The sequence below is a fragment of the Pongo abelii genome, chromosome 8 (assembly GCF_028885655.2).
Source record: "Pongo abelii isolate AG06213 chromosome 8, NHGRI_mPonAbe1-v2.0_pri, whole genome shotgun sequence".
Classification (NCBI taxonomy): domain Eukaryota; kingdom Metazoa; phylum Chordata; class Mammalia; order Primates; family Hominidae; genus Pongo; species Pongo abelii.
Genome location: NC_071993.2, coordinates 68,912,713 through 68,936,333, shown reverse-complemented (window position 1 = coordinate 68,936,333; position 23,621 = coordinate 68,912,713). Strand labels below are relative to the sequence as shown.

The window sequence follows — 23,621 nt, the reverse complement described above, 5'->3', positions numbered from 1 at the left end:
CTTACATAACCTTGCTACCTTTATCAAACAAATTAACATTGCTATAACACTATCAACTAAACCACAAACTTTATTCAGATTTCACCAGTTTTTCCACTTATGTCCTTTTTCTGTTCCAGGATCCAATCCAAGTCCAGGTGTGGTGGCTCACTCCTGTAATCTCAGCACTTTGGGAGGCTGAGGCAGGCAGATCATTTGAGGTCAGGAGTTCAAGACCAGCCTGACCAACATGGTGAAACCCTGTCTCTACTAAAAAAAATAAATAAATAAATAAAATAAATAATATGCCGGGCACAGTGGCTCACACCTGTAATCCCAGCACGTTGGGAGGCCGAGGTGGGCAGATCACCTGAGGTCAGGAGTTCAAGACCAGCCTGGCCAACATAGTGAAACCCTGTTCCTACTAAAAATACAAAAAATAGACAGGCATGATGGCAGGCACCTGTAATCCCAGCTACTTGGAAGGCTAAGGCAGGAGAATCACTTGAACCTGGGAGGCGGAGGTTGCAGTGAGCCGAGATTGTGCCACTGTACTCCAGTCTGGGCGACAGAGCAAGACTCTGTCTCAAAACAAAAAGCAAACAAAAAAAACCCCAGGATCCAATCCAGGATACCACGTTGCCTTTAAGTCAGCTGATTTTTACTCATTCATCCATTCGTTCAATGCACTGAGAATGCTGCCAGCTTTCAGTCCAAGACTGGAGCCCCAGTACTATGTGCTGTGATGATGATTGATCACAGCTATCATTTATTTATGTATTTTATTATTTTTATAAATGACATGGGGTCTTGCCATGTTGCCCAAGCTGGTCTCGAACTCTTGGGCTCAGGCGATCCTCCTGCCTCGGCCTCCCAAAGTGCTGGGATTACAGACATGAAGCACTGCACCCGGCCACAGCTACCATTTCTGGGAACTCACCACATATTGTGCAAAGCACTTTCTATATGCCCCACTTAATTCTTACAGCAATCCTATGTGGTGGCTGTCATTAATCCTGTGTTATGGATAGGGAAACTGAGGTATGGAGAGATTAACTGAGATCATACATCTGACAAGGGGCAGAAGTAGGATTTGAACCCAAAGAGTCTGGCTCCAAAGTGGTGCTCCTCACAATACACCACTTCTTTCACAAGGCTGCTCTATAGAAGAGGGAGATATGTTATTACAGGCTTCCCTGGGTGAGTGTGGCAGGCAGGAAGGCATCCCAGAGGAGGTACCAGCCTGGAGCTCGGCCTCGATTTCCTCAGTACTTGGGGAATGTTTGGCTTCCCCTCCACCTGCCTCCTCATGGCTTCCTTCAGTCTCGCCCTGCAGCCTCAGATTCTGCACCCAATCCACAGAGCCCCAAGAAGGTGACCTGCTGGAACCCAAGCCCCAGGCCCAGAGTGTGGCTCTGCCGCAGCCTCAGTGCATCCACCCCAGCCAGCAGGGGCAAGCTGCCCATACTCAGATAGGGATGACTGGCTTCTGGAGCCACCATCTTGGGTCCCACTGATGGTGCATGAGCAAGAAACAGCAACAAGCATTGAGTTGTCAGGTGGAAGAGGGATCCAAGAGAATTGGGAATGGGCAGGTGGGGCTACTGAGCTGGGACTGGGTTTGTCTGCTCCAGAGAATCATAGACTCCATCAACCCCAGGATGAATTGAGAACAGTCTTCCATTCCTAGGGTGGGGAGCCCAGGAGTGTTTGCACCTGCCAGGAGGGGGCTGGGCCCTGTGACTAAGCTAGACACGGCAGCACCAGCCCTCCCGCCATCCTCCACCTAAGACATACATATATCCTCTGTAAAAGACCCAGAGAGCACCTGAGGCAGCCAACAGCAATGTGGGATTGGGACCAAGTGTTGCAGAGAACTGGGAGAGCAGAAACACTGCAGGAGAGAGGAGGCAGAGGATGGAACTCTGAGAAACCTTGATATTGAAGGGCCAGCCAAAGGAGGCAAGGGGCCAGGCACAGTGGCTCACACCTGTAATCCCAGCACTTTGGAAGACTGAAGCAGGAGAATCACTTGAGTCCAGGAGTTCAAGAGCAGCCTGGACAACATAGTGAGACCTCATCTCTACAGAAAAATTTAAAAATTAACTGGGTGTGGTGGCTCACGCCTGTGGTCCCAGCTACTTGGGAGGCTGAGATGAAAGGATTGCTCGAGCTGGGGTTCGGGGATCAAGACTGCAGTGAGCTGACTGCACCACTGCACTCCAGCCTGGGCCACAGAGTGAGACCCTGTCTCAAAACAACCAGAGACCCCAAACACACACACACACAAACAGAGGAGGCAAGACCTCACTAAGAGCAGCCAGAGAGGTAGAGGAAAGCTGCCCATTTAAACCCCATAAATACCTTGGGTTTTTATGATGTATTTTACAGGTGAGGAACCTGGGAGAGGGGCCTTTCTTTATTGTTTTATTTTATTTTATGCTAAGATAAGAACTAAGAAACTCAGAGCTGTTTTGCTCTTTGCCTAGTATTTCTGGTATGTCTCCTTCCCAACCCCATCATCCTCTTGTTTAATGCTTTAATTTGTTGGGTGTCTAATTTTAAGCAGTCCGTTTGAAAGCAGAGTGCCAATGAAAAGACTGGTTTCAAGAGATGCTACTAGTGGACAGTGAATTTTGATATTCAGCCTTGGGTAGGACGGGCATGGAGAGAATAGTGATGCATTGAACTTGGGTCTTTATCAGACAACCTAACTCTTGGGTGAGGGTATGAGGAGGACAAGATGAGGATGAGGTTATCTAATCCTCACACTTGTACCCCCAAACCTTCCTCCTGCACCCAAGGCAGATATCATGAATTATTCCCACCTGTACTCCTCCCTGAGGCTGCCATCCCACTGAATCAGAGTTGGCAAGCCATCTGGAACCTTGTGACCATCCCGAGAGTAAGTCATTGCCCCACAGACTATGAAAAGATCGCCTGTCTTTATGACGATGAATATTTTATTATAGAGATGGACTGAACTCACTTTTGCATAAAGAATCTCTGGATTGGGTCAGGGAAATCCACCTGCTAAGAGGTCACCACCAAGCTATCCCTGCCTCTGCCTCAGCCCCCACTTGTTTACATCTCAGGGTTACTAGAAACAGCAGAGCCTGCTGTTCCCAGGGCCAGGCTGGTGGGGTTGGGCCAAGGGTCAGGGATCCTGGCTGCCTGCCAGATCAGAACCGCCCCGTCTCCCGCCCCAGTCGGTTGTCCAGAACCTGGAGCTGCCGGAGGAAGCCTGAGTTAGGGCAGATATTGCGGTGGGCCTGCACCGTCTGGATGGCCTCTACCAGCGTCATGTTCTCGTAGATCATGAGGAAGGCCAAGACAAGTGTGGCAGAGCGGCTTACCCCCATGGCACAGTGTACCAGCACGCGGCCTGTAGGGAGAACCAACTTAGCATCAGCTACCTGCCCTTGAACCACCCACCCCTCTGGGAAGAAGAGACACTCATGGCCATCCTCTACAGTATCCTGGAATACTGACACTGTCTACTCTGTCAAACGGGGCAACTGAAGCCCAAAGAGACGAGGCTGGCTCAAAGTCACATAGCAAGTTAGAGGCAGGGTTTAGGTTAGCGGCCGGGATTTCCTTCTTCCAGTCCAGGTGCTTCCTCAGGCATCCTTTGCAACTCTGGGCCAGGGGATGGGGGTTTACTGAATTCCTGAGGTCCCTGGGTTTGCATCAGATTATAGGCGGTGTCCACCTACCTCCCTTTCCCCCGAGTTCTGCCCTCTCGCCTGTCCCTGCAGCTCTGTGCCAAGGCCTCATCTTAGAGGAGCCCACTCAAGAGCTTCGCTGGGTCCTATACCTTCTGTCCAGTGCCTGGCCTCTCACGGAGGGATGTGGTGATGCTGATGACCACACTGGATCTTAGTTATGTCTGCGATTGCTAGCCTCCAGGGTGTCCCTGAAGGGGACACTCACTGAATGGTAGTAGCTATTTTCCCCATAGAGTGGGAGGGTTGCTGAAAGGGTTTGTCTCTCTGGACTCCCACCCACCAGTGCTACTGGAATAATGGAGAGTCCTAAAGCACACCCTCCACCCTCCACCAGGCCTGACCCAGAAGTGCACCTTGGGGAACACTGAGGGCAGCTCGGATGTATCGAGCAACAGGCAGAAAGTAGACACTGAGGTCGAAGAAGGGGTTGTCATCTGCCTCGATGCCATAGTACTCCAGGGACATTCCATGGTAGAACTTGGCACCTGTGTCCACCTGGAACTTGCCCGCAGCGGCATTCACAATATGGGTGATTCCCAGCTGGATCAGCTTGCTCTTGTCCCGGGCTGCGTACCTGGAGGAGAGGGCACAAGGGGTTAGGAGAGTGGAGGGAGATCTGACTGTGGCAGCTCTGGCTGGGTTGAAGTTTGCAAACACCCCCGCCCACCACCCACCAAGGGTAAAGACAAGAGCCTGCAAATTGGCCCAGGGTGAAGGGGCTCCTCCTGTTGGAGTTTAAGACTCCTTTTCCGGCTGGGTGCAGTGGCTCACGCCTATAATCCTAGCACTTTGGGAGACTGAGGTGGGCAGATCACTTGAGGTCAGGAGTTTGAGACCAGCCTGGCCAACATGGTGACACCCCATCTCTACTAAAAATACAAAAATTAGCCAGGCATGGTGGTGGGCACCTGTAGTCCCAGCTACTCGGAAGACTAAGTCAGGAGAATCACTTAAACCCAGGAGGCGGAGGTTACAGTGGGCCGAGATTGTGCCACTGCACTCCAGCCTGGGCAACAGAGCTAGACTCCATCTCAAAAAAACAAAAAACAAAAAAACAAAAAAGACTCCTTTTCAGGCCAGGCACTGTGGCTCATGCCTATAATCCCAACACTTTGGGAGACCAAGGCGGGAGGATTGATTGAGCTCAGGAGTTCGAGACCAGCCTGGGCAACATGGCAAAACCTTATCTCTACAAACAATGCAAAAATTAGCCAGGCATGGTGGCATATGCCGGTAGTCCCAGCTACTTGGGAGGCTGAGGTGGGAGAATCACCTGAGCCTGGGAGGTCGAGGCTGCCGTGAGTGGAGATTGCATTACTATACTCCAGCCTGGGTGGCAGAATGAGACCCCGCCTCAAAAAAAAAAAAAAGAAAAATTAGCTAGGTGTGGTGGTGCAAACCTGTATTCCCAGCTACTTGAGAGGCTGAGGCGGGAGAATTGCTGAGCCTAAGGAATTTGAGGTTGCAGTGAATGATGATAATCCCTGCACTCCAGCCTAGGCAACAGAGAGAGACCTTGTCTCTAAATAAATAAATAAATAAAAATTTTTAAATGAAATATTACTAAGATCACTGTTCATAATAGTAAAAAAGTGGAAACAATTCAAATGTCCATATTCAGTAAAATGGATAAACTGTGGCATAATCATATGACGAAATCTCCAGCAGTGAAAACATGATTGAACTGCAGGTACACATAACAATGTGGGTGACTCACAAATTTGAGCAAATGATCCCAGGCACAAAACACACACAACATGATTCCACTCATTTTAAACAACAGGTGAAACTAACTACACTGTTTCGGTATATAGGTGGTAAAACTTTACAGAAAATAATTAATTCAACAGATAGTGATTAACCACAGAGAATAGAAAAGTTATAATGAGAAAGATTCAGTGGGGGCTTCTGGGAGACAAGTAATATCCTTTTTCTTCACTGGGTGATGAAGCTGTTCATACATCCTCTGTGCACATTTCCTTTTTCCTTTTTTTTTTCTTTTTTTGAGACAGTTTCGCTCTTATTGTCCAGGCTGGAGTGCAGTGGCACGATCTCGGCTCACTGCAACCTCTGCCTCCCGGATTCAAGTGATTCTCCTGCTTCAGCCTCCTGAGTAGCTGTGATTACAGGCGTCCACCACCACACCTGGCTAATTTTTTGTATTTTTAGTAGAGATGAAGTTTCACCATGTTGGCCAGGCTGGTCTCGAACTTCTGACCTCAAGTGATCCACCTGTCTTGGCCTCCCAAAGTGCTAGGATTACAGGCTTAAGCCACCGCACCCGGCCCTGTGTACTTTTCTTATGTGCATTCTAGTTCCACAGTTAAAAGCAGTAACAATATAAAAGGAAAGAAACATAGGGAAAGAGACGGTGGGAGGCAAGGGTGCCACCTCTGCCCTGGAGGGCTCTGGGAGAGGCTTATGCCCCCATTCCCGTGTGAACCTCACACCCTTCTGCCACCCCCACTCCTAATGTGGATCTTACTCACGCATCTCCCAGGAAGAGGCTGGGCCAGACCTCGTCGATATGGTTCAGCGTGCCAGCCTGACGGACCCACAGCAAGCGCTGCAGCGAAGCCAACGTGGGCGGCTGGTAGGGAGATGCCCGGACTGCCCCATGGATCTTGGGCCTCCGGAGGTCCTGCTTCTGCAGTGAGTCCATCCTGGAACAGAGTGGACACCGCAGTGGCTGGAGGCAGGCTCCCAGAGGGTGGATCCAGCTGATGGGGAAGCCCATGGTGCAGTGCCCAGGTGCCACGGGGATGCTGCGGGAAGGGCCTCAGCTATTTCACATGAGGTATTAACAAGCTCAGCTGGGGCTGAGGCCTAGAACCCTTCCTCAGGGAACAAGGGAATCAATCCTTTGTCACTGCTGTGGAGCTGGGCAGACCTCTCTCCTGCTCTCTGCTGAGCTGCAGATGTATGAAGCTTTGGCCAAGGGGCCCTTGGACTTCCCTGTTTGTGGCACTAGTCAGTGCAGATCTCACCCCTAAGTCAGCTTGGACTTTGTAGGGATGAAAGCCCCAGATGGCTGTGGCTCTCAGGACACCCAGGAAGCCCCCACCACCAACCTAAGCAGCTCATCCAAGCCCCCTCACCTGCTACTTCCAGTACTCATCCTCAGACCCCTGTCCCCTCCCACTTTCAGGGACTTGGATATCAGAGCCCATCTCCAGGTAAGAGGCCAGGACTGTGAACTGGTATTTGTTAGCATCTCCACATGGAATGAGCTAATGCCTCTTACAAGCCTGATGTCTCTGGCTGGGCACGGTGGCTCACACCTGTAATCCCAGCAGTTTGGGAAGCTGAGGCAGGCAGATCAACTAAGGTCAGCAGTTCGAGACCAGCCTGGCCAATGTGGCAAAATCCTGTCTCTACCAAAAATACAAAAATTAGCCAGGTGTGGTGGTCCACTCCTGTAGTCCCAGCTACTAGGGAGGCTGAGGCAGGAGAACCTCTTGAACCTGTGAGGCAGAGGTTGCAGTGGGCCGAGCTCACACCACTGCACTCCAGCCTGGGCAACAGAGCGAGAGTCCGTCTCAACAACAACAAAAAGCCTGATGTCTCATTCGTGGGATGTCTGTTCCTATTTTACCCAGGAGGAAGCTGAAGCTCAGAATGTTTTAAAAGTGATGCCCAAAGCCATACGGCTCATGAGTAGCAAAGCTGGGGTTTTAGTCCATCCCCAAGCCTTTCAGTTACCATCTTTGGGGCCTTCAGAGAGTGGTCACTAACCCATCTGTTTCCTCAAGGGAGCCTGGTGCTGCTGAGCCACACACCTGCCTATAGGCCCTGGGTTTTCCTCCTTACCCCCACGACTCAGGCCAGCGCTGGATGTCAGGCCCCACCCGGGTCGGGTAGCTTGTTTCAGGCATCTGCTGGCTGAAGGAGTCAGGAACCCTGCGGAGCTGGATTTTCAGCGGCACCAGAATATGGGCCTGGTGCCGTGTTGGAGAGGGGGTCCTGCCTTTGCTAACTGCCCCTGATCCCCTGGACCAGTGACTAGGGAAGGTGCATACTGGGAAGAACATCTTTTCCTTTTGGTAGGCAGTGCCAGGGCCAGAAAAAGAAACGGGCACCCAGGAGTCTGCCGGCTTGGCCAGGCTCACCCAGTGGGAGGCTGTCGGGCAAGGCGGAAGTGAAGACCCAGCTGTCCTCCTCATCCCCCACTGTGACCTCTCCAGGTGGCTGAGTGGCCTGCCACCTACCTGGGGCATGGTCTGGGGCTGGGAATGGGGGAGTGGGTGCAGGCGCAGGACTCTGCCTGAGCAGAACAGGGTTGGGCAGGTTCCGCCCAGAACACAAACACTGTGAAGTGGCTAGAATTCCAGGTGCTGGCTGGGGCGCCCATGGGGGTGGGGCCTGAGAGCCAACTGAGGCCTTGCGGACTACAGTGGGCCCTCTGGTCCCTCTAAACCCCCAGGCCTCCTCTCTGCTTGGTATCTCTTTGGGATTGAAGACCGTTGGTTCCATAACCCCCCATGAAGATGGGAGGCTACCTGAAGAGGTGGGAAGAGAACTTCTGAGGCAGGCAGGAGAGCCCGGCTCCCCCAGGACTCTGCCATAACTCATTCTGTAGCCACGAGCAAGTCTTTGCTCCCATCTGGACCACAGTTTATCTTCCCATGCTAGGGATCCTGGACTTAACTTTCAGGATGCGCTGGGTGTCTGACCCGAGAATGAGAGAGGAGTGTCTGGATGTGCGGTCACTGCAGGGCAGAGGGCAGTGTAGTGTGGTGGAGTCGGGGAAGCCCCCAGGCCCCAGGGGAGTCCAACAGCCACACTAGTCTGGAGCCACCGGGGGGGGTGCTGCACCACCCCAGGCAGGAGATGGGGCTTTGGGAAGTGGGACAGGCTCCGGGCTCAGGCCTGCGGAGCTTGGCATGGGGTGAGGCTGCCCCCTGGTGGCCAATGGGTGTCTCACAGCCCAGCCTTGCCAGGGAGCAGGCAGCCAGGCTCCACCCCCAGGAGGCTCCAGAGGGGTCAAGGATTTGGGGGCTGGTAGGCCACAATGCATGCCTCTGCCTCCGAGAGGACCTAGGCCCAGGTCTGAAGAACGGGGCTCTCCCCTGGACTTAGCGCTATCCCTGGTCAGGCTCCACCTAATGCCTCGCTCCCGATGCTCAGGGTGTTGCCCCACCTGTCCACTCTAACCCACTGGGACCCAGCTCATCCCATCAGTCAGAGTCAGGCCCGGCCACCCGCCCAGGGATTCGTCCTTTAAGCCCCAGGCCCTCCCAAGGAGGGGAAGTTGGTGGTTGTGGCAGCTCCACCGGTTTCTGAGACCTGAGACTTGGTCTTCGGAGGGCCCTGCCTGACACTACCTTCCATGTCTCCTCGTCCCCAGCCGGGTGAAGCACAGGCCCAACGTCCAGCAGGGCCAGGGACCGGCCGAGCTCCCCTCCTACTCCCTGCAGCCTTCCTTCTCTACCCGGTCCCGTGCTCCTCCTCGCCCCCTTCCTGCCTCCCCCGCTCAGCAGAGCAGCTGCCTCTGTAGGCAGGGCTTTTCCTGGCTGCTCCTGTGCTGCTGCTGTTTGCAAGTCCATGCACTTGTTTTCTGTGTTTGCATCTCTCCTCCCTGGGTCACTCCCCGGTTTGCCTCTGTCTCCCATCCTCCCCCAGGAAGCTCATGTGCCTTTGCAGCCTCCCATGACACTGCTCTGTGTGCCCACGACATCAGGCAGAGGCACAGACTTCCTTGGGGGCAGGGGGCAGCTGTTTGCCATCCACCTCTCAGCTGCAGTTTCAGATGGTCCCCTGGACTTTCTTCCTGCCCATCCTTTCTGACTCCACTCCAGGGAGGCCAGACAGGAGTGTGGCCACAGGCCATGTGGGGCTGGAGATCTCAGGGCAGGACCAGTGAGGAGTGTGGGGAGAAGGCCTGCAGAAGGGAGGCATGTGGCTGCCAGTGGGGAACAGCTGTGGGTCTCTGCGCTCAGCCTGCGGGTCTTGGGGAGGGCAGACCTGGGCAGAAATCTCAGGTCTGGTACTTGCAGCTATGTGGTCTTGTCTTCATTGAGCCAGTTTCTTCAGTGGGGCTGCTGTGAGAATTCCATGTAATAATTAATGTAAAGCACCTCCCACAGGGTCTGTCTCATGGTAGATGCCCAATAAATGGCACATCTTACTATTATTATCACTACTATAATTACTCTTACCCTTTCCAGCCCCAGCCATATCCTATGTGGAGGGTAACTTCCCTACGGGACAGTGAGATTTCTTCTCTATCTCTGTATTTCTTGACGTCTCTTTCTCTGTCCAGCAATAATTGTTATATTTAGCACTCATCAAGGATGTACTATGTGCCAGACAGAGCTAGGCGCTTACATTTTCTCATTGAATCCTCACAGTGCCCTTAATGGAGTAGGTAATATTATCATCCCCATTTTACAGATGAGGAAACCGAGACTCAGAGAGGTTAAGCAACATACCCAGAGTCACACAGCCAATTGATGTGGGAGTCAGGATTCAAGCCCAGGTCTCTCTGACTGTACTATACTTTGTCTGTGCCTTCATCTCTGACCCAGTCGGTTATCTACCCAACCCAAACCCCACCCCTCCCCACACAGGCACAAGTGTCCTGGCCCTCATTACCCAGCATGCTTAGGGACCACACCCTACTCCCCCCAAATTAGGGGCACTCACCCACCTGTGGGAGTATCTGGCCCAGGCTGTGCACTTCTCTGACGGGCAGCGTGTGCTGCCGGCTTTCAGCTGCCTGTCTCCGCACACTTGATGCTGTTTCTATTTTTTGATTTGAGTTTAATTGTAAAGCATGCTGTCTACCCCCCTCTTCCAGCCTCCCCTGCCACTCCCAACTTGTCCACTGATTCCATGGCATGGCCAGTGCCAAGCCCAGTCAGGCACCTTCCCCTCCAGGCCCAGGCCTCTGTCCCAGCACTACTAAGGATCAAGGCAGCTCAGCCCAGGTCTGACTGTGGCATATTTTGTACATGTATGTTGATAGTGGGAGAAGGGGCCGGGCGCGGTGGCTCACGCCTGTAATCCCAGCACTTTGGGAGACCGAGGAGGGCGGATCACGAGGTCAGGAGATCGAGACCATCCTGGCTAACATGGTGAAACCCCGTCTCTACTAAAAATACAAAAAAATTAGCCGGGCATGGTGGTGGGTGCCTGTAGTCCCAGCTACCCAGGAGGCTGAGGCAGGAGAATGGCGTGAACCCAGGAGGCGGAGCTTGCAGTGAGCCGAGATTGCACCACTGCACTCCAGCTGGGGTGACAGGGTGAGACTCCGTCTCAAAAAAGAAAGATATTGGGAGAAGGAAGATCAAATAAACCATTTTAAAAGGTCCCTTGGCCGGATGCAGTGGCTAACACCTATAATCCCAACACTTTGGGAGGCTGAGGTGGGAGGATTGCTTGAGCCCAGGAGTTCAAGACCAGTCTAGGCAATATAGCCAGACCCTGTCTCTACTAAAAATACAAAAAATTAGCGAGTTGGGCTGGTCGCGGTGGCTCACGCCTGTAATCCTAGCACTTTGGGAGGCCGAGGTGGGCGGATCACCTGAGGTCAGGAGTTCGAGACCAGCCTGACCAACATGGAGAAAACCTGTCTCTACTAAAAATACAAAATTAGCCAGGCTTGGTGGTGCATGCCTGTAATCCCAGCTACTCGGGAGCCTGAGGCAAGAGAATCATTTGAACCCAGGAGGTGGGGGTTGCGGTGAGCTGAGATCACGCCATTGCACTCCAGCCTTGGCAACAAGAGCGAAACTCCGTCTCAAAAAAAAAAAAAAAAAAAATTAGCTGGTTGTGGTGGCACATTCTTGTAGTCCCTTCTACTCGGGAAGCTGAGGTGGGAGAATCACCTGAGCCCAGGAAGTCAAGGCTGCAGTGAGCTCTAATCCCTGACCATGCCATTGCACTCCAGCCTAGGCAACTGGAGTGAGACCCTCTCCCTTGGCCTTCAAGGGTATTATAGAAGAAGGGCAGGAAGTTCAAGCTGGAAGGATGTTCTGTGGAGGAGGACAGTGAAGAGACTAGCCAAAAATCACATGTAAACTGGTGGCATTGCCAACAGCAGGACCCAGGTCCAGGCATCCTCAGTTAGGGGCCAAGGCTGATGGGACAGGTCCAGGATAAAGACCTAGAAGACTCAGGCTGAGGGAAGCGGCACAGGCCCACACACAGACACAGGTATAGAGCAGGTCTTCAGACAGCCCTGGGCTGCAGGCAGAAGCAGTGTGTCCAGGGCCACTCCTACCCTCTGCCAAGCTCCTCCCCCAACCCAAAAGGCAGGGACACCCAGGCCCCACTGTCCTCTGAGGCCAGAGAGATGGTCTTTAAGGTTTCTCCCCATGCTAACTGTGGTCAGCTAGGACCTTCAATTGAGCCTATTAGAAACCTTCTCTGTCATCCACAGACCTTTGTCATACACCCATACCTTGATACTACTCCCCACTTGCACTCCCAGATGGTGGGAACAGGGCACACCCATGCCTGCAGCTATACCTGCACTGGGTCTCTGAGGTCTGAGCTCCAGGGAGCTAAGGCTCAGCCTCTCCTGGGGCTCTCTGAGCCCTGAGGGCAGCTGCTGGAGACAGCTGTGGCCAACAGCTATCACAAATACCTGGAACCCCCTTCCTCTCTCCTCCCCTCCCCACTTTCCCAGGGAACTTGGGGTCCCTGGCCAAGAAGCCTGAGGGCTTGGCTGAGAGGGGAGCCCACTCCCACCTGTGGAGACTGAAGACAGTGGCTGAGAGGAGGTGCAGGCGCCAGGAGGAGCCAGATGGAGTAGCAGGCTCTAGGGCGGACCCCACGCTGGGCTTCCACCATCTTCTGTGTGTCCGCCTGGGCCAGAGCCTCCACCAGCACCAGCAGGACCAGTGCCGGGGTGGCAAAGTGGCAGAGCCCCATGGCAGGGAGTAAGGACCAGTTCTGGAAGAGAGATGAGCTCTGTGTTACAGGCAGGTGAACCAAGGCCCAGGCTGGCTGGGACTTGTTGGGGCAGGGATAAGAGCTGTCACCTAAACCTGCTTCTGCCTTGAGCCCTGTGCATAAGGTCAAGTGAGTGCAGCTGCTGGGAGAGATGAGGAGGTAGATTTGGTATCCATGGCTTAGGGACAGAGATGACCTCTCCCCATGGGCCCCTTATCTTTCAGAGTCCCCGGACCCAGAGCTGCTCTGTACAGCTGCACAGGCTGCACACTGCATAACTCCTGGGGCCTCCAGTTGCACAGTTTGGTGGATGACACCTCCATGAATTGTGCAATGCTGTACCCCTGCCTATCCAACTCCCCCAAAGTCAGCTGCCTGATGGGAAAGATGCTGAGGTCAGAGGTCAGGGAGCCTAAGGCCCCAGGCTGAGGGAGAAGGGTGACTTCTCCGACTGGGCATGGTCGGAGATCTGCTGCTTTGCCAGGTTCCTGGGTCCTGTCTAGAGGAGAGAGAGCAGGCAGGGAATTTGCCATTCCACGGGATACATGCCCCCTTCAGACCTTTTACCCACAGAGCTCCATGCCACAGCTTGGCCGCAGGCCAATCTCAAGCCCAGCTATAACCCAAAGTTTCTTATCACACTCACCCCCAAACTCTAAACTTAGCCCCTGATCCTTCCCTAATCCTCCTCCTCAAGATGCTTATCCTCCAGCCAGCACGTGGGAAGGGGTCGATGCTGCTGAAGGGCCCCCCTTCTGCTTGGGCTGGCTATGCCTTCAGAGACAGGAACTGCTCTTAGGGGTGGGAGGCAGGGAGAGAGTCAGGCCCTGCCCTGGGAGGTTTCTGGGAGGAAAAAGCTGCTGCTGTTCCAGCTCCCAAGCATGCCCAAGCCAGTCACCCACCCCCAAATGGCAGCCCATCTGTGGCATGGGGTGGTAGGGACAGCCAAAGACATGCTTGAGGCGAGACAGGGAAGGAGTTATAGGGGAAGCAGAGGTGGAGGCAGGCCCTGCTGGGTGGGGAGCCACCGTGGAGGCCTGGCCTTAGCTCACTGATGAGAATTAGCTAAGCCTGTAAGGTTTTCTCTGTGGCACTGTACCTGGGGTCCAGACCTAGGGGGAAGGGGATGTGGAGGTTCAGGAGGATCCAGGCTGGCTGTGCAGATGCCTCAGTGAGATTTAGGGGAGCCCCCACAGGCTTTCGGCTGAGGCAGGGCAGGTTGGCCCCAAGACCAGATAGGAAAGTCTCCTCTCTTCCATTTTATGCTTTCCACACCCTCGCATCCCAGTCCTTCTCTTCTCTTTGGGGTCTGAAGGATCCGGGTGGGGTGGGGGAGATGGGTTGGGGGTCCTACAGGAGAATTGCCTAGGCCAGACCCTTGGGTGAGACCAGACCTTGGGTAGGTTAAGGGAACCCAGCAGTTTGGGGAGAGGGCCAGGCCCCCTTTAATCCTCACTTCCAGCCACACACAGCCCTGCCAACCAATCCTGGAAGAATGCAATCCTATGTCTGCAGCCCAGGCCCTCACCTGGCCTTTTCCTGCCAACCACATCCAGCTTCGCCCCCTGAGGCCTCACCTGGCCCCTCAGCTCTGGCCGGCACCCCGCAGTTGCTGGTCCAGCCTGCAGAGCTGGTGCAGGAAGCCTCGGTTGGGGAAGACCCATCGGTGCTGCCTCACAGTGATGACCGCCTGGCGCAGGGACAGCCGCTGGTGCAGCATGAGGTAGGCCAGGACCAGCGTGGCAGAGCGGCTCACGCCCACCACACAGTGCACCAGGACCTTGGCTGAGGAAGACATCCTGGTGAAAAACCCTGTCCCACACACCGGCCCACCCATGGGCTGGGATGGGGACCCAGGTTCCTTTCCTGACCCTGCCTTGAGTGCACTCTGTGATCCTGTGCAAGTCACTCAGCCTTTATGGACCTCAGTTTCCTGATTGGTAAAATGGGTAGATCAACACCTGTTCTGCCTACCCTTGGGATAGGGTCTGAATTTCTTTTTTCTTTTCTTTCTTTCTTTCTTCTTCTTTTTTTTTTTTTTTTTTTTTTTTTTTTTTTAGTAGAGACAAAGTCTCACAATGTTGCCCAGGCTGGTCTTGAACTCCTGAACTTAAGTGATTCTCCCACCTTGGCCTTCCAAAGTGTTGAGATTACAGGCATGAGCCACCGCTCCTGGCCTCCAAACCTTTTTAACATAGCTTGTAAGACCCTTCAAGAGCTGGCCCATGTCGCCTCATCTCAGACTGTCCTTCCCCCACCTTTAGCTCGAGAAATATGGAGGAACTTGCAGTTCCTTGAGGCTGCCATGGTTTCTGACCTCCAGCCTTACCACATGCTATTCCAAATACCTGCAAATCATTTCCCCTGATCTTGGTATGACTAACTTCTACTACTTATCCACCAGGCTTCGGCTGAGACACAGCTTCCTCTACAGGCTTTCTTGATCGCTCAAAGTATTGCTTGAATCACAAAGCAGCTCATCTTTTTTGCATATGACACATGGATACTTTTGTAGAGGCAATTCCCCCCACCTTCCCGATCCTCTGGGCTCAGCACCCCTGACGTGTGCTCCCAGAGCCCTCCACACTGGCCCACTCTTATGAGTAGCTCTCACTACGCTATTCACAATTTGGCTGTCTTTCCACCAGTTCCAAGAGGGCAGGGACCCTGCTTCTTAAAGTCTAGATTCCCAGTATTTAGCTCAGTGCCAGGCACGAAGTGGATACTCAGTGCCGGGTGTGGTGGCGGATGCCTGTAGTCCCAGCTACTTGGGAGGCTGAGGCACGAGAATTGCTTGAAGCCCGGAGGCAGAGGTTGAACCCAGGAGGTGGAGGAGCAGAGATCGCGCCACTGCACTCCAGCCTGGGTAGCACTGAGACTCTGTCTCAGAAAAAAAAAAAGGAAGAAAAAAAGTACTTTGGGGCAGACATCTAGGTGCCAAATGGTGCTTTCCCAAAGTTGAGTGTTGCAGAGAAAGAGCTGTTCTGCTGTTTGGGAGAAACGGCTTTCCGCCTCAGGGTTGCTCCTAACTCATGGCATGACCTTGTATTCCAGGCCTGAGTTTCCCCATCTGGGAAGGAATAGGGTTCGATAAAATGCTGGAGCACTAAGCAGAGGACTTTTTTTTGGAGGAGGCAGGATGGAGTTTCCCCCTTTTGCCCAGGCTAGAGTGAAGTGGCATGATCTCGGCTCACTGCAACCTCTGCCCCCCATGTTCAAGCAATTCTCCTGCCTCAGCCTCCCGAGTAGCTGAGATTATAGGTGCGTGCCAGGAAACCCCATGCCTGGCTAATATTTGTATTTTTAGTAGAGATGAGGCTTCACCTTGTTGGCCAGGCTGGTCTTGAACTCCTGACCTCAGGCGATCCACCCACCTTGGCCTCCCAAAGTGCTAGGATTACAAGCATGAGCCACCGCACCCGGCCTAAGCAGAGGATTTTTAAAAAACAGGGCTGGGAGGGCACTGATGACTGAGAGGAAATGAGGCATCCTCCCCATGAATGAGCAAGATGGGATATGGGCTTGGACCCCAAGTCCTACCCCCAGGCGTGTTGAGGGCACGGTGGATGAAGTCAGCCGCAGAGGAGAAGTAGGCACTGATGTCAAAATCAGGGAGGTCGTGGGCTGGCACCCCCAGGTAGCTCACACTGCTGCCGTAGAAGTCAGGGCCGCCCTGACAGTAGAGGCCCCCGTGGGCGGCGTTCAGCACGTGAGTGATGCCCAGCTTCCACAGCTCAAAGCGGTTGTTTGCCGTGGCCCTGGGGAGGGCAGGAAGGGCACTTGATGCCGGCCAAGCCATGGGACCAGGAGGGAGGCTTCGCCTGGCCCCCTGCTGCAGAGGGACCGAGCCATTAGGGTCCAAAGAGAGTCCAACCCCAGCAAGCTCCAAGTGGGGTCTGACTCCACAGCCCCATACCCAGAGCCCCGCACTTTCTGGTGGTAGAGCCGGTGGTGTGTGTGTGTCGGGGGATCTTTAGACCCTCTTTGCTTCCTCAGTGCATCTGCCCCTGCCTTGACCAGGACAGGAAGGAAGGGATTGCTTCAGCCCTGGAACCTGGCTGCCCCTCCCTTCTTGCCCCATGTCCTCCCACGCACATCCGTCCTCTACTGGCTACCACCTCATACCTGCTTCTAACCTACAAATGTTTAGAGGCAACACCTTCTCTGATTCACCTTCAGTCAGGCTTCTCCACTGTCTGTATCCAGAGGAGGGAGGCTGGGCCCAGAAACAGGGGGCTCTCTGTCTACCTTATCTCATGCCCCAAATACTATTTCCTAGGCCTCTGCCTCTACACTTGACAGTTGTCCTGGAAATGTTTCCCAGGACTCCTGGGAGACTCCCTGCTTTCAGGCAGGCGAAGTCCCTGCTCTCCCTGGTGTCCATACCTGGTCACTGCACTGTCCTCAGCACGCCGGGGGGTCCTGGAGAAGGTCCCTGGCCTGGGACGGTCAGAACAGAGCTATTTCTCCTTGTTTCCACCCTCCTGTGTCTGGTAAAGCGACCAAGAACGGCCTCTCCATGTCCCCACCCCCATGCCCCTTGGCCAGCTACCACTCACGCATCTCCTATGAAAAGGTTGGGCCAAACTTCGTCCACGCGGCTGCAAGAAGACTTCCCCGCCCTCAGGAGCTCCTCCAGCTCCAGGATGCTGGGGCAAGGTGTGGCTTTGTCCTCTCCCCCCAGCTCTGGGAGAGAGGTCTCAGCCATGGGCCAGCCCACCCACCCCTCTGCCTCTGCGGTCACTCCTCTCTCCCTCTCCAGTGTCATTTCTCCTTCCCAGAGATTGACAGGGACAGGTGACAGGAGCAAGTGACTCAGCAAGTCACAGGGGCCTCCAGAGCAGACAAGACCTTTTCCTCCTCAAGCCTCCCCCCACCCCCAAACTCCATGAGAACATGGAATCAGGGAGACCTCTGCAAGTCAGCTACCACCCTGAACCTCAGTTTCTTCATCTGTGAAATAAGGATAATCACACCTACCTTACAGAATTTGAGGATTAAATGAAACAAAGGACGTGCTGGGTCTGACACATAGTAGGTGCTTAGAAACATCTGTGGAATTAGTAGATGTAGAGCCCTACCTAAGGCTATTAGGTTCTGAGGACTGAGTTAAAGTAGAGATCCAGGGTGCAGAGGAGGTGGCTGGTTCCAAGGATGAACGATAGAAAGAACTGAAAGAAGTGTACAGTCTAGGTGGGCCACAAATTGGATAGGAGCTGGATTGGATGTCTTTTGGATGAGTCTCTGAATTATGGAGGTCAGGGACAATTTTCTGAGTTGTAGAGTCAGAGAAATATGGGTAAGAGACATGGATAGCTTCCTTTAAAGGGTGCCCACAAGATTCATGGGGGGAGGGGGAAGGTGTTTTGTTTTGTTTTGTTTTGTTTTTTTAGACAGGGTCTCACTCTGTCACCCAGGCTGGAGTGCAGTAGCATCATCTTGGCTCACTGCCACGACCACCTCCCAGGTTCAAGTGATTCTCCTGCTTTAGCTTCCTGAGTAGCTGGGATTACAGGCATATGCCACCATGCCACACTAATTTTTGTGTTTTTAGTAGAGACGGGGTTTTGCCGTGTTGGTCTGACTGGTCTTGAACTCCTACCTCAAGTGATCAGCCTGCCTCGGCCTCCCAAAGTACTGGGATTACAGGTGTGAGCCACCGTGCTGGGCCAATGGGGGAAGGTTTGAACAATGGTCCTGTAATGAAGATGGCTAACTTCTCAGAAGAGAAGGCTGAAGAGGGCCTTGTATGTCAAAATGGGGAGAAGGGAGGTGAGTGTTGCCCTAGACTTTGAGAGCCAAAGGGGCTAACTGTCATCAGAAACATTTTGAGGGTGGGAGGGAGATTCCTCTGCCTATAAGGGCTTTGGGTCCCAAAATAGAAACTGAGAAAGGTCAGCCTGTCCTTCTGCCAGAGCTGGTTATCAGCAAAAGAGATGAGATGTCTCACCCTCTCTCATGTGACTTCTCAGTGGCCCTGATGGAGCTGGGAATGGTATGAGCTGCAGTGAGGAGGTTCCCAGCTGCCCTTGACCTTAAGACCAGTTTGAAGGGAAAGGCCACACCAGGGCATCCCATGGAAGCAGTCTACACTCATGTCCATCCCATTCAGAACCATTGAAGTCGGCCTGGCACTGTGTGGGGAGGCGAGGCCAAGGAGGGGCTCGTGTCCAGGTTACAACTGGGTTTGGACTTGGTTTATGCCAATGCTAGACGTGGCTTGGGAGCAGACCTTCCCTCAGGGTGGCGCAGCATGGTGGAGTGAGGAAAATACAGGATCTGATGTTAGAGAGATTTGGGTTGGAATATCAGTTTGCAATATGTCAGGTAACATGTTTCTTTACCTTTCTGTGCTATAGGATCCCCCTTGCAGAATTAGCACTAGGATTTTTTTTTTTTTTTTTTTTTTTGAGATGGAGTTTTGCTCTTGTCGCCCAGGCTGGAGTGCAATGGCGTGATCTTGGCTCATTGCAACCTCCACCTCCCGGGTTCAAGCGATTCTCCTGCCTCAGCCTCCCGAGTAGCTGGGATTACAGGTATGCGCCACCACGCCCGGCTAATTTTTGTATTTTTAGTAGAGACGAGTTTTCACCATGCTGGCCAGGCTGGTCTCGAACTCCTGACCTCAGGTGATCCCGCCTCAGCCTCGCAAAGTGCCGGGATTACAGACGTGAGCCTCCGCTCCCAGCCTTAACACAAGGATTAAATGAGATGTTTATATGGCGTTTGGCATAGACACTGTCAAAGAGTAAATGGGCAATAAATTATAACAATGATCATTGGGGGCTGGCTATTGGAGAAGAGCTGGCTGTCTCCAGAGGAATTCGGATTACCTCCTTCTAGGCCCTAACCCCATTTACTGATCCCACAGGCCCCGCCCCCGCTCCGCTAGCCCCGCTTCCTCCTGTCGCTTTGGCCTCCGGCATGACGCATGCGCCCTCGGGCTCCCCCGCGGCAGCATCTCGGTTCTCCTCTCGGGCCCATCTGGAGCCTCGCGTCTTTTCCAGCGTGGGCCCCGCCCCCTGCCGGTAGAACCCCGTCCCCGGCAGGTAGGGCCCCGCCTCCCGAAGCAGTTCCGGTTCGGCTCACAGGCCCTGCCGGCGCGGCCGTGACGGCGGCCGGGACGATGCCTGCGCGCAGCCGCCACCGCCCCCGCCTCCACTCCGGCTCCCCGCCCCAGGCTCCGCCCCCGCCGCTTGAGGCGCTTCACTCCGGCGAGGCGGGCAGGGCCCCGGACTCCGACGGCGGCTCGGACGCCGACTCGGAGGTGGGTCCGGGGAGCCCGACTCGAACGGCGGAGGTGAGCGGGAGCTGAGGCTGAGGAGAGGGGAGCTTGGGGGGCGCCTGCTGCCAGGGGTGAGTGGGGAGTCTGGGATGGAGCTGGGGGCTGCCGAGGGACCGCGACCTGGAGGGGCCCCGGGGAGACAGTTGAGGGAGCCGGGAGAGTCAGCTCTGGAATGGAATCTGAAGGAAATGGAGGTTGTCGAACCGAGGGCCTGAAGGCTGAGGGGTAAGTGGAGGCCGAGGAACGAGAGGGAGGGGGCGGGAGGGGGAGGCTTGAAGAGCCCAGAGCTTGGGGGCTTTTGAAAGCTGCGCAGTGGGGGAGGAAGATCGAAGGTCCTGCGGGAATGTGGACCCGAAGGAAGAGATGCTCTGGGTTTGGCAGCGGGGATGAGAAGTCAGAGGAGCAAGACCTGGGCCGGTGTTCCTTTCCCAGGGCGAGGGAGGGCGATCGGGGCTGGGACTGGAGCCCTCTTATGGGGTTCTCCTCTTTTGGAGCCCTCTTATACCGCCCCCACCCCGGGTGGGGCTGGTGGTGATGGAGGGCAGGATTTAGGTTTGACTAGAAGGAGGAGGGCTATTGGATGGGAAATCGTCTGGCCTCAAGGGGTGAGGGAGGCATTGAAAAAGAGAAGTGTGGTCAAGAAAGAAAAGGAGCCCTTGGGGATCTAATTTTGGGCTTTGGAATTTTTACAGGTGCCTTTTAAAACATCAAAGATCACTAGGGCAATGTACTTGGATCGTGGGGCTTTCTCGTTCGTGCACGGTGGATCCTTTTAAGAATCTTGGGTGGAAGGGGCGGTGTGAATCACTGATTTGCCTAAAGGACTGGGGGAAGTAGTGGAGAGGAAGTGATGTTTGAAGAAGGTAGTGGAAGACGTGATTCTGAAAATGAAGATATCATTTGGATTTATTGACAGTAATGGTGTCTTTTTTCATTGTATTTTTTTCGTAAATAAGTTTAAATACCAGACATGTTAAGATCCTAAAAAAGATTTACTGCATTACCTTTAAGTTTTAAAAACTTGAAACAAGAGTTTGGATACTCAGATTTAAAAAATTAAACTTGAAACAAGAATTTGGACACTCGGATTTTACAGATACTCAACATGGACTGGTTCCACTTTCAAAGTTTTAAGTTGACACATGTATTTGCCACATAGTAAATATATAGTCAATGCAAGTTTCTGGGTTAAGGGGGCACAGTGAACTTGCCACAGTCTAGGCGCAATACCAAATCTTCCTCTCACTGATAACCCCAGGATTGGAGTTATCTCTTGAAAATTGGAGAGGTACCTTTGACTGATTGGCAAAACCAATATTGAAATACTATTTTGCAGGTATTGTGTGAATAGTATTTTTAGTAGAGTGATTTGGAAAAATAAGGACAGAGGATGCTTGTAGTTGGCAGCCAACACAACTAGGACAGGTGGGTACACAGATGCTTTTTATAGAAGACATAGTTCCAAAACATAATTATGCCAGAAAAAGAATGATTGCAATATTTATATTCACTTTAGTAGAGATAAATTCACTTCCTTTTGTGATTGTTAAGTCGTAACATGGTTCCATGAAGTCTTTGTGTGACTTTAGCCACATGTCTCATATGTTTTACGACTTTTTATGTGATTATAGGTTTGTAAAGTTGTTGGCCATTTCTTTTCTCTTCTTTCTTTTCTTTTCTTTTCTTTTTTTTTGAGACAGAGATTCGCTGTGTTGCCCAGGCTTAAGTGATCCTCCCACCTCAGCCTCCCAAGTAGTAGCTGGGACTGCAGGTGGGCGCCACCACGCCTGGCTAATTTTTGTTAGCATCAAGCATTTTCTAAATGCTTGATTAAGTCTAAATGGATATCTACTGTTTAATCTTCATGAGATGATAATTTGATTGGCAACAGCTTTTAAATTAGTTTATGTGTATGGGCTACGTGACATACCCTCAGATGCACAGTGGAATAGTAATTGTTTCTTCAAAGGATATGTGAATTCTTAGCTAAAAATGCTGAGATTGTTAAAGTATTAATTCCCTTTTCTTTAACTTAATACAAATTATCTTCAGTTGAAGTTTATGTAATATTACTGTTTGTTGGTTTTATCTCTAGAGTTAGATCCTTTGGAGACCTTATCTTCATACTTAGTTCTAAATAAAAGTCATGGCATGTAAAAATTTGCTGAATTGCAATATAAGAACTCTATTAAGATTACAGCTTAATGTTATTGCAAAATTAAAGAGAAACTGTTAGATGGAGTTGTACAATTAACATATTAGCATGTCTAATAGTTTTTTAATTTTTGTTTCCATTTGTCAGTTCTTACACCCATTGAATAAAGAAAATCAGTTTTAGGCTAGGTGTGGTGGCTTACTCCTGTAATCCCACCACTTTGGGAGGCCGAAGCAGGCAGATCACTTGAGGTCAGGAGTTCAAGACTAGCTTGGCCAACATGGCAAAACCCCGTCTCTACTAGTACTATAAAAAGAATTAACCAGGTGTGGTGGCTCACACCTGTAATCCCAGCTACTCAGGAGGCTGAGGCAGGAGAATCTCTTGAACCCGGGAAGCAGAGGTTGTGAGATGAGATCACACCAATGCACTCCAGCCTGGGCGACAGAGTGATATGTCTCAAAAAAAAAAAATCAGTTTCTCTAAGGCAGAAGAAGCCATCATGACTGATGGCACAATATGCAGACACATTTAGGTAAATCAGTTTTGATTTCAGTAGCATAACCCGCCTTCTGCAAAAGCTTATTCACATTGCACAGTTGCTTGTAAACATTTTTTTTATTTTGTTAATCATTAGATTCTCAATACTTCTTCAAAACTTTGCTGTTACTGGTTAAGACATTTTCATGGCTTTTCTAAGAATTGAAATTTGAACACTTTTTTTGAGAAACTTAAATCACAGATGTTTCCATGAATAGTATTATTATTGTTTTATAAGAATGCCATGTTAATGAGCTATTCTTTCGAGATTTTTTCTTCCAGGCCTGATGTAATATATGGTGTTAATTGTTGGGTGTACCTAGCATGCCCGTTAATTTATGGATGGAAATCTTTCCTGTCTTCAGATTCTACCCCCTTCATTTTTCATATGCCATGGATTGTTAGTGAACTAAGATTGAATTCACTTTCTAATTTTAAAGCTTCTGTAGCTTTGATTCTCTTTGGACATCAAGCTGATTTATATGAGATATGAATACAATTCCATATTTTGCTAAATTACCTATGAAGCTCTTTTGAATGATTGTGGTATTTGGTGAAAAAATACAGTATGAGCTAATCGTAGTTCTTTTAAGGGATTTAGGTTATAGAGGAGGACTATACTATTTCATTCCCAGATTAAATGTTTTACTTATTTGCAGAGATGACAGGGGAGAGCCTTGATTATTTTCACATGTCTCATGTATTTATATTTGTTTACAAATAAAGAGTTACTTATTTGCAAAATGCCATGCTTTAATACTTGCTTATATGTGATTTTGGGAATTCTTTTGGAACTAGTTTTTGTTCTTGTTTTTGTTTTGCTCTAAGGGTATGATGTAACACATTGAGGGGTTAATAGTAGGGCAAGAACAGAGAAAGCCATTTGACAACAGATATCGTCAGGACAGTGATGCTTACTTTAGGTCTTGTGGTTTTCTTGGCCTTGAGAAATCAAGATGTTAACTAAAAATAGGAGAGCATGGGCCAGGCACACAGGAAAAACAGATCGGTGTTTACATGCTATCGCTGTTGCTTC

At 51.8% G+C, this 23,621-nt stretch overlaps 3 protein-coding genes and 1 long non-coding RNA gene across 9 annotated transcripts in view; 2 read left to right on the top strand and 2 right to left on the bottom strand.

Moving 5' to 3' along the window:
- Positions 1-2,922: 2,922 nt before the first annotated feature.
- Positions 2,923-12,599, bottom strand: DUSP13B (dual specificity phosphatase 13B). 4 transcript variants are annotated; one of them, XM_009245447.4, is made up of 5 exons: positions 12,402-12,599; positions 10,357-10,451; positions 6,197-6,370; positions 4,061-4,281; positions 2,923-3,364 (listed from the first exon to the last, which is right to left on the bottom strand). In XM_009245447.4, exons 1-5 carry the CDS (start codon positions 12,582-12,584, stop codon positions 3,162-3,164), a joined length of 876 nt encoding a protein of 291 aa, XP_009243722.2. In that variant the 5' UTR covers positions 12,585-12,599; the 3' UTR covers positions 2,923-3,161. The 4 variants fall into 4 exon arrangements, with proteins under 4 accessions (XP_009243722.2, XP_054378397.1, XP_009243721.1 ...); XM_054522422.2 differs by lacking the exons at positions 10,357-10,451; positions 12,402-12,599 and adding an exon at positions 7,518-8,582; XM_009245446.3 differs by lacking the exons at positions 10,357-10,451; positions 12,402-12,599 and adding an exon at positions 7,916-8,019.
- Positions 12,600-14,190: 1,591 nt separating this feature from the next.
- Positions 14,191-17,313, bottom strand: DUSP13A (dual specificity phosphatase 13A). Its single transcript, XM_054522424.1, has 3 exons — positions 17,165-17,313; positions 16,146-16,363; positions 14,191-14,390 (listed from the first exon to the last, which is right to left on the bottom strand). The coding sequence occupies exons 1-3, from the start codon at positions 17,311-17,313 to the stop codon at positions 14,191-14,193; spliced, it is 567 nt and encodes a 188-aa protein (XP_054378399.1).
- Positions 17,314-19,534: 2,221 nt separating this feature from the next.
- The window catches only part of SAMD8 (sterile alpha motif domain containing 8), a 70,442-nt gene continuing 66,355 nt past the window's right edge, over positions 19,535-23,621 (top strand). Inside the window, exon 1 of one of the 3 annotated variants that reach the window (XM_063727604.1) lies at positions 19,535-19,654. Coding sequence is in view for 1 of the 3 variants with exons in the window: in XM_009245440.4 (XP_009243715.3) it covers positions 19,537-19,905 (369 nt within the window). In the remaining 2 variants the exon portion in view is untranslated. Of the gene's footprint in view, positions 19,962-23,621 lie in introns of all 3 variants that reach the window. The other 2 variants (XM_009245440.4, XM_009245441.3) reach the window with 2 other exon arrangements.
- Positions 19,972-20,801, top strand: LOC134762055 (uncharacterized). Its single transcript, XR_010141552.1, has 2 exons — positions 19,972-20,115; positions 20,583-20,801. It is a non-coding gene; the product is annotated as an uncharacterized LOC134762055 (long non-coding RNA).

Bases quoted from the DNA above. Each gene is read 5' to 3' on its own strand.
- DUSP13B (XM_054522422.2), bottom strand. From the start codon at position 7,924: ATGCCCCAGGTAGGTGGCAGGCCACTCAGCCACCTGGAGAGGTCACAG. The intron at 4,282-6,196 runs GTGAGTAAGATC...CCTCTCCTCCAG, and splicing joins AGCCTCTTCCTGGGAGATGC to GTACGCAGCCCGGGACAAGA. The intron at 3,365-4,060 runs GTGCACTTCTGG...TTCTCCCTACAG, and splicing joins TGCCCTCAGTGTTCCCCAAG to GCCGCGTGCTGGTACACTGT.
- DUSP13A (XM_054522424.1), bottom strand. From the start codon at position 17,313: ATGGCTGAGACCTCTCTCCCAGAGCTGGGGGGAGAGGACAAAGCCACA. The intron at 16,364-17,164 runs GTGAGTGGTAGC...TGCCCTCCCCAG, and splicing joins AACCTTTTCATAGGAGATGC to GGCCACGGCAAACAACCGCT. The intron at 14,391-16,145 runs GTAGGACTTGGG...TGTCTTCCTCAG, and splicing joins TGCCCTCAACACGCCTGGGG to CCAAGGTCCTGGTGCACTGT.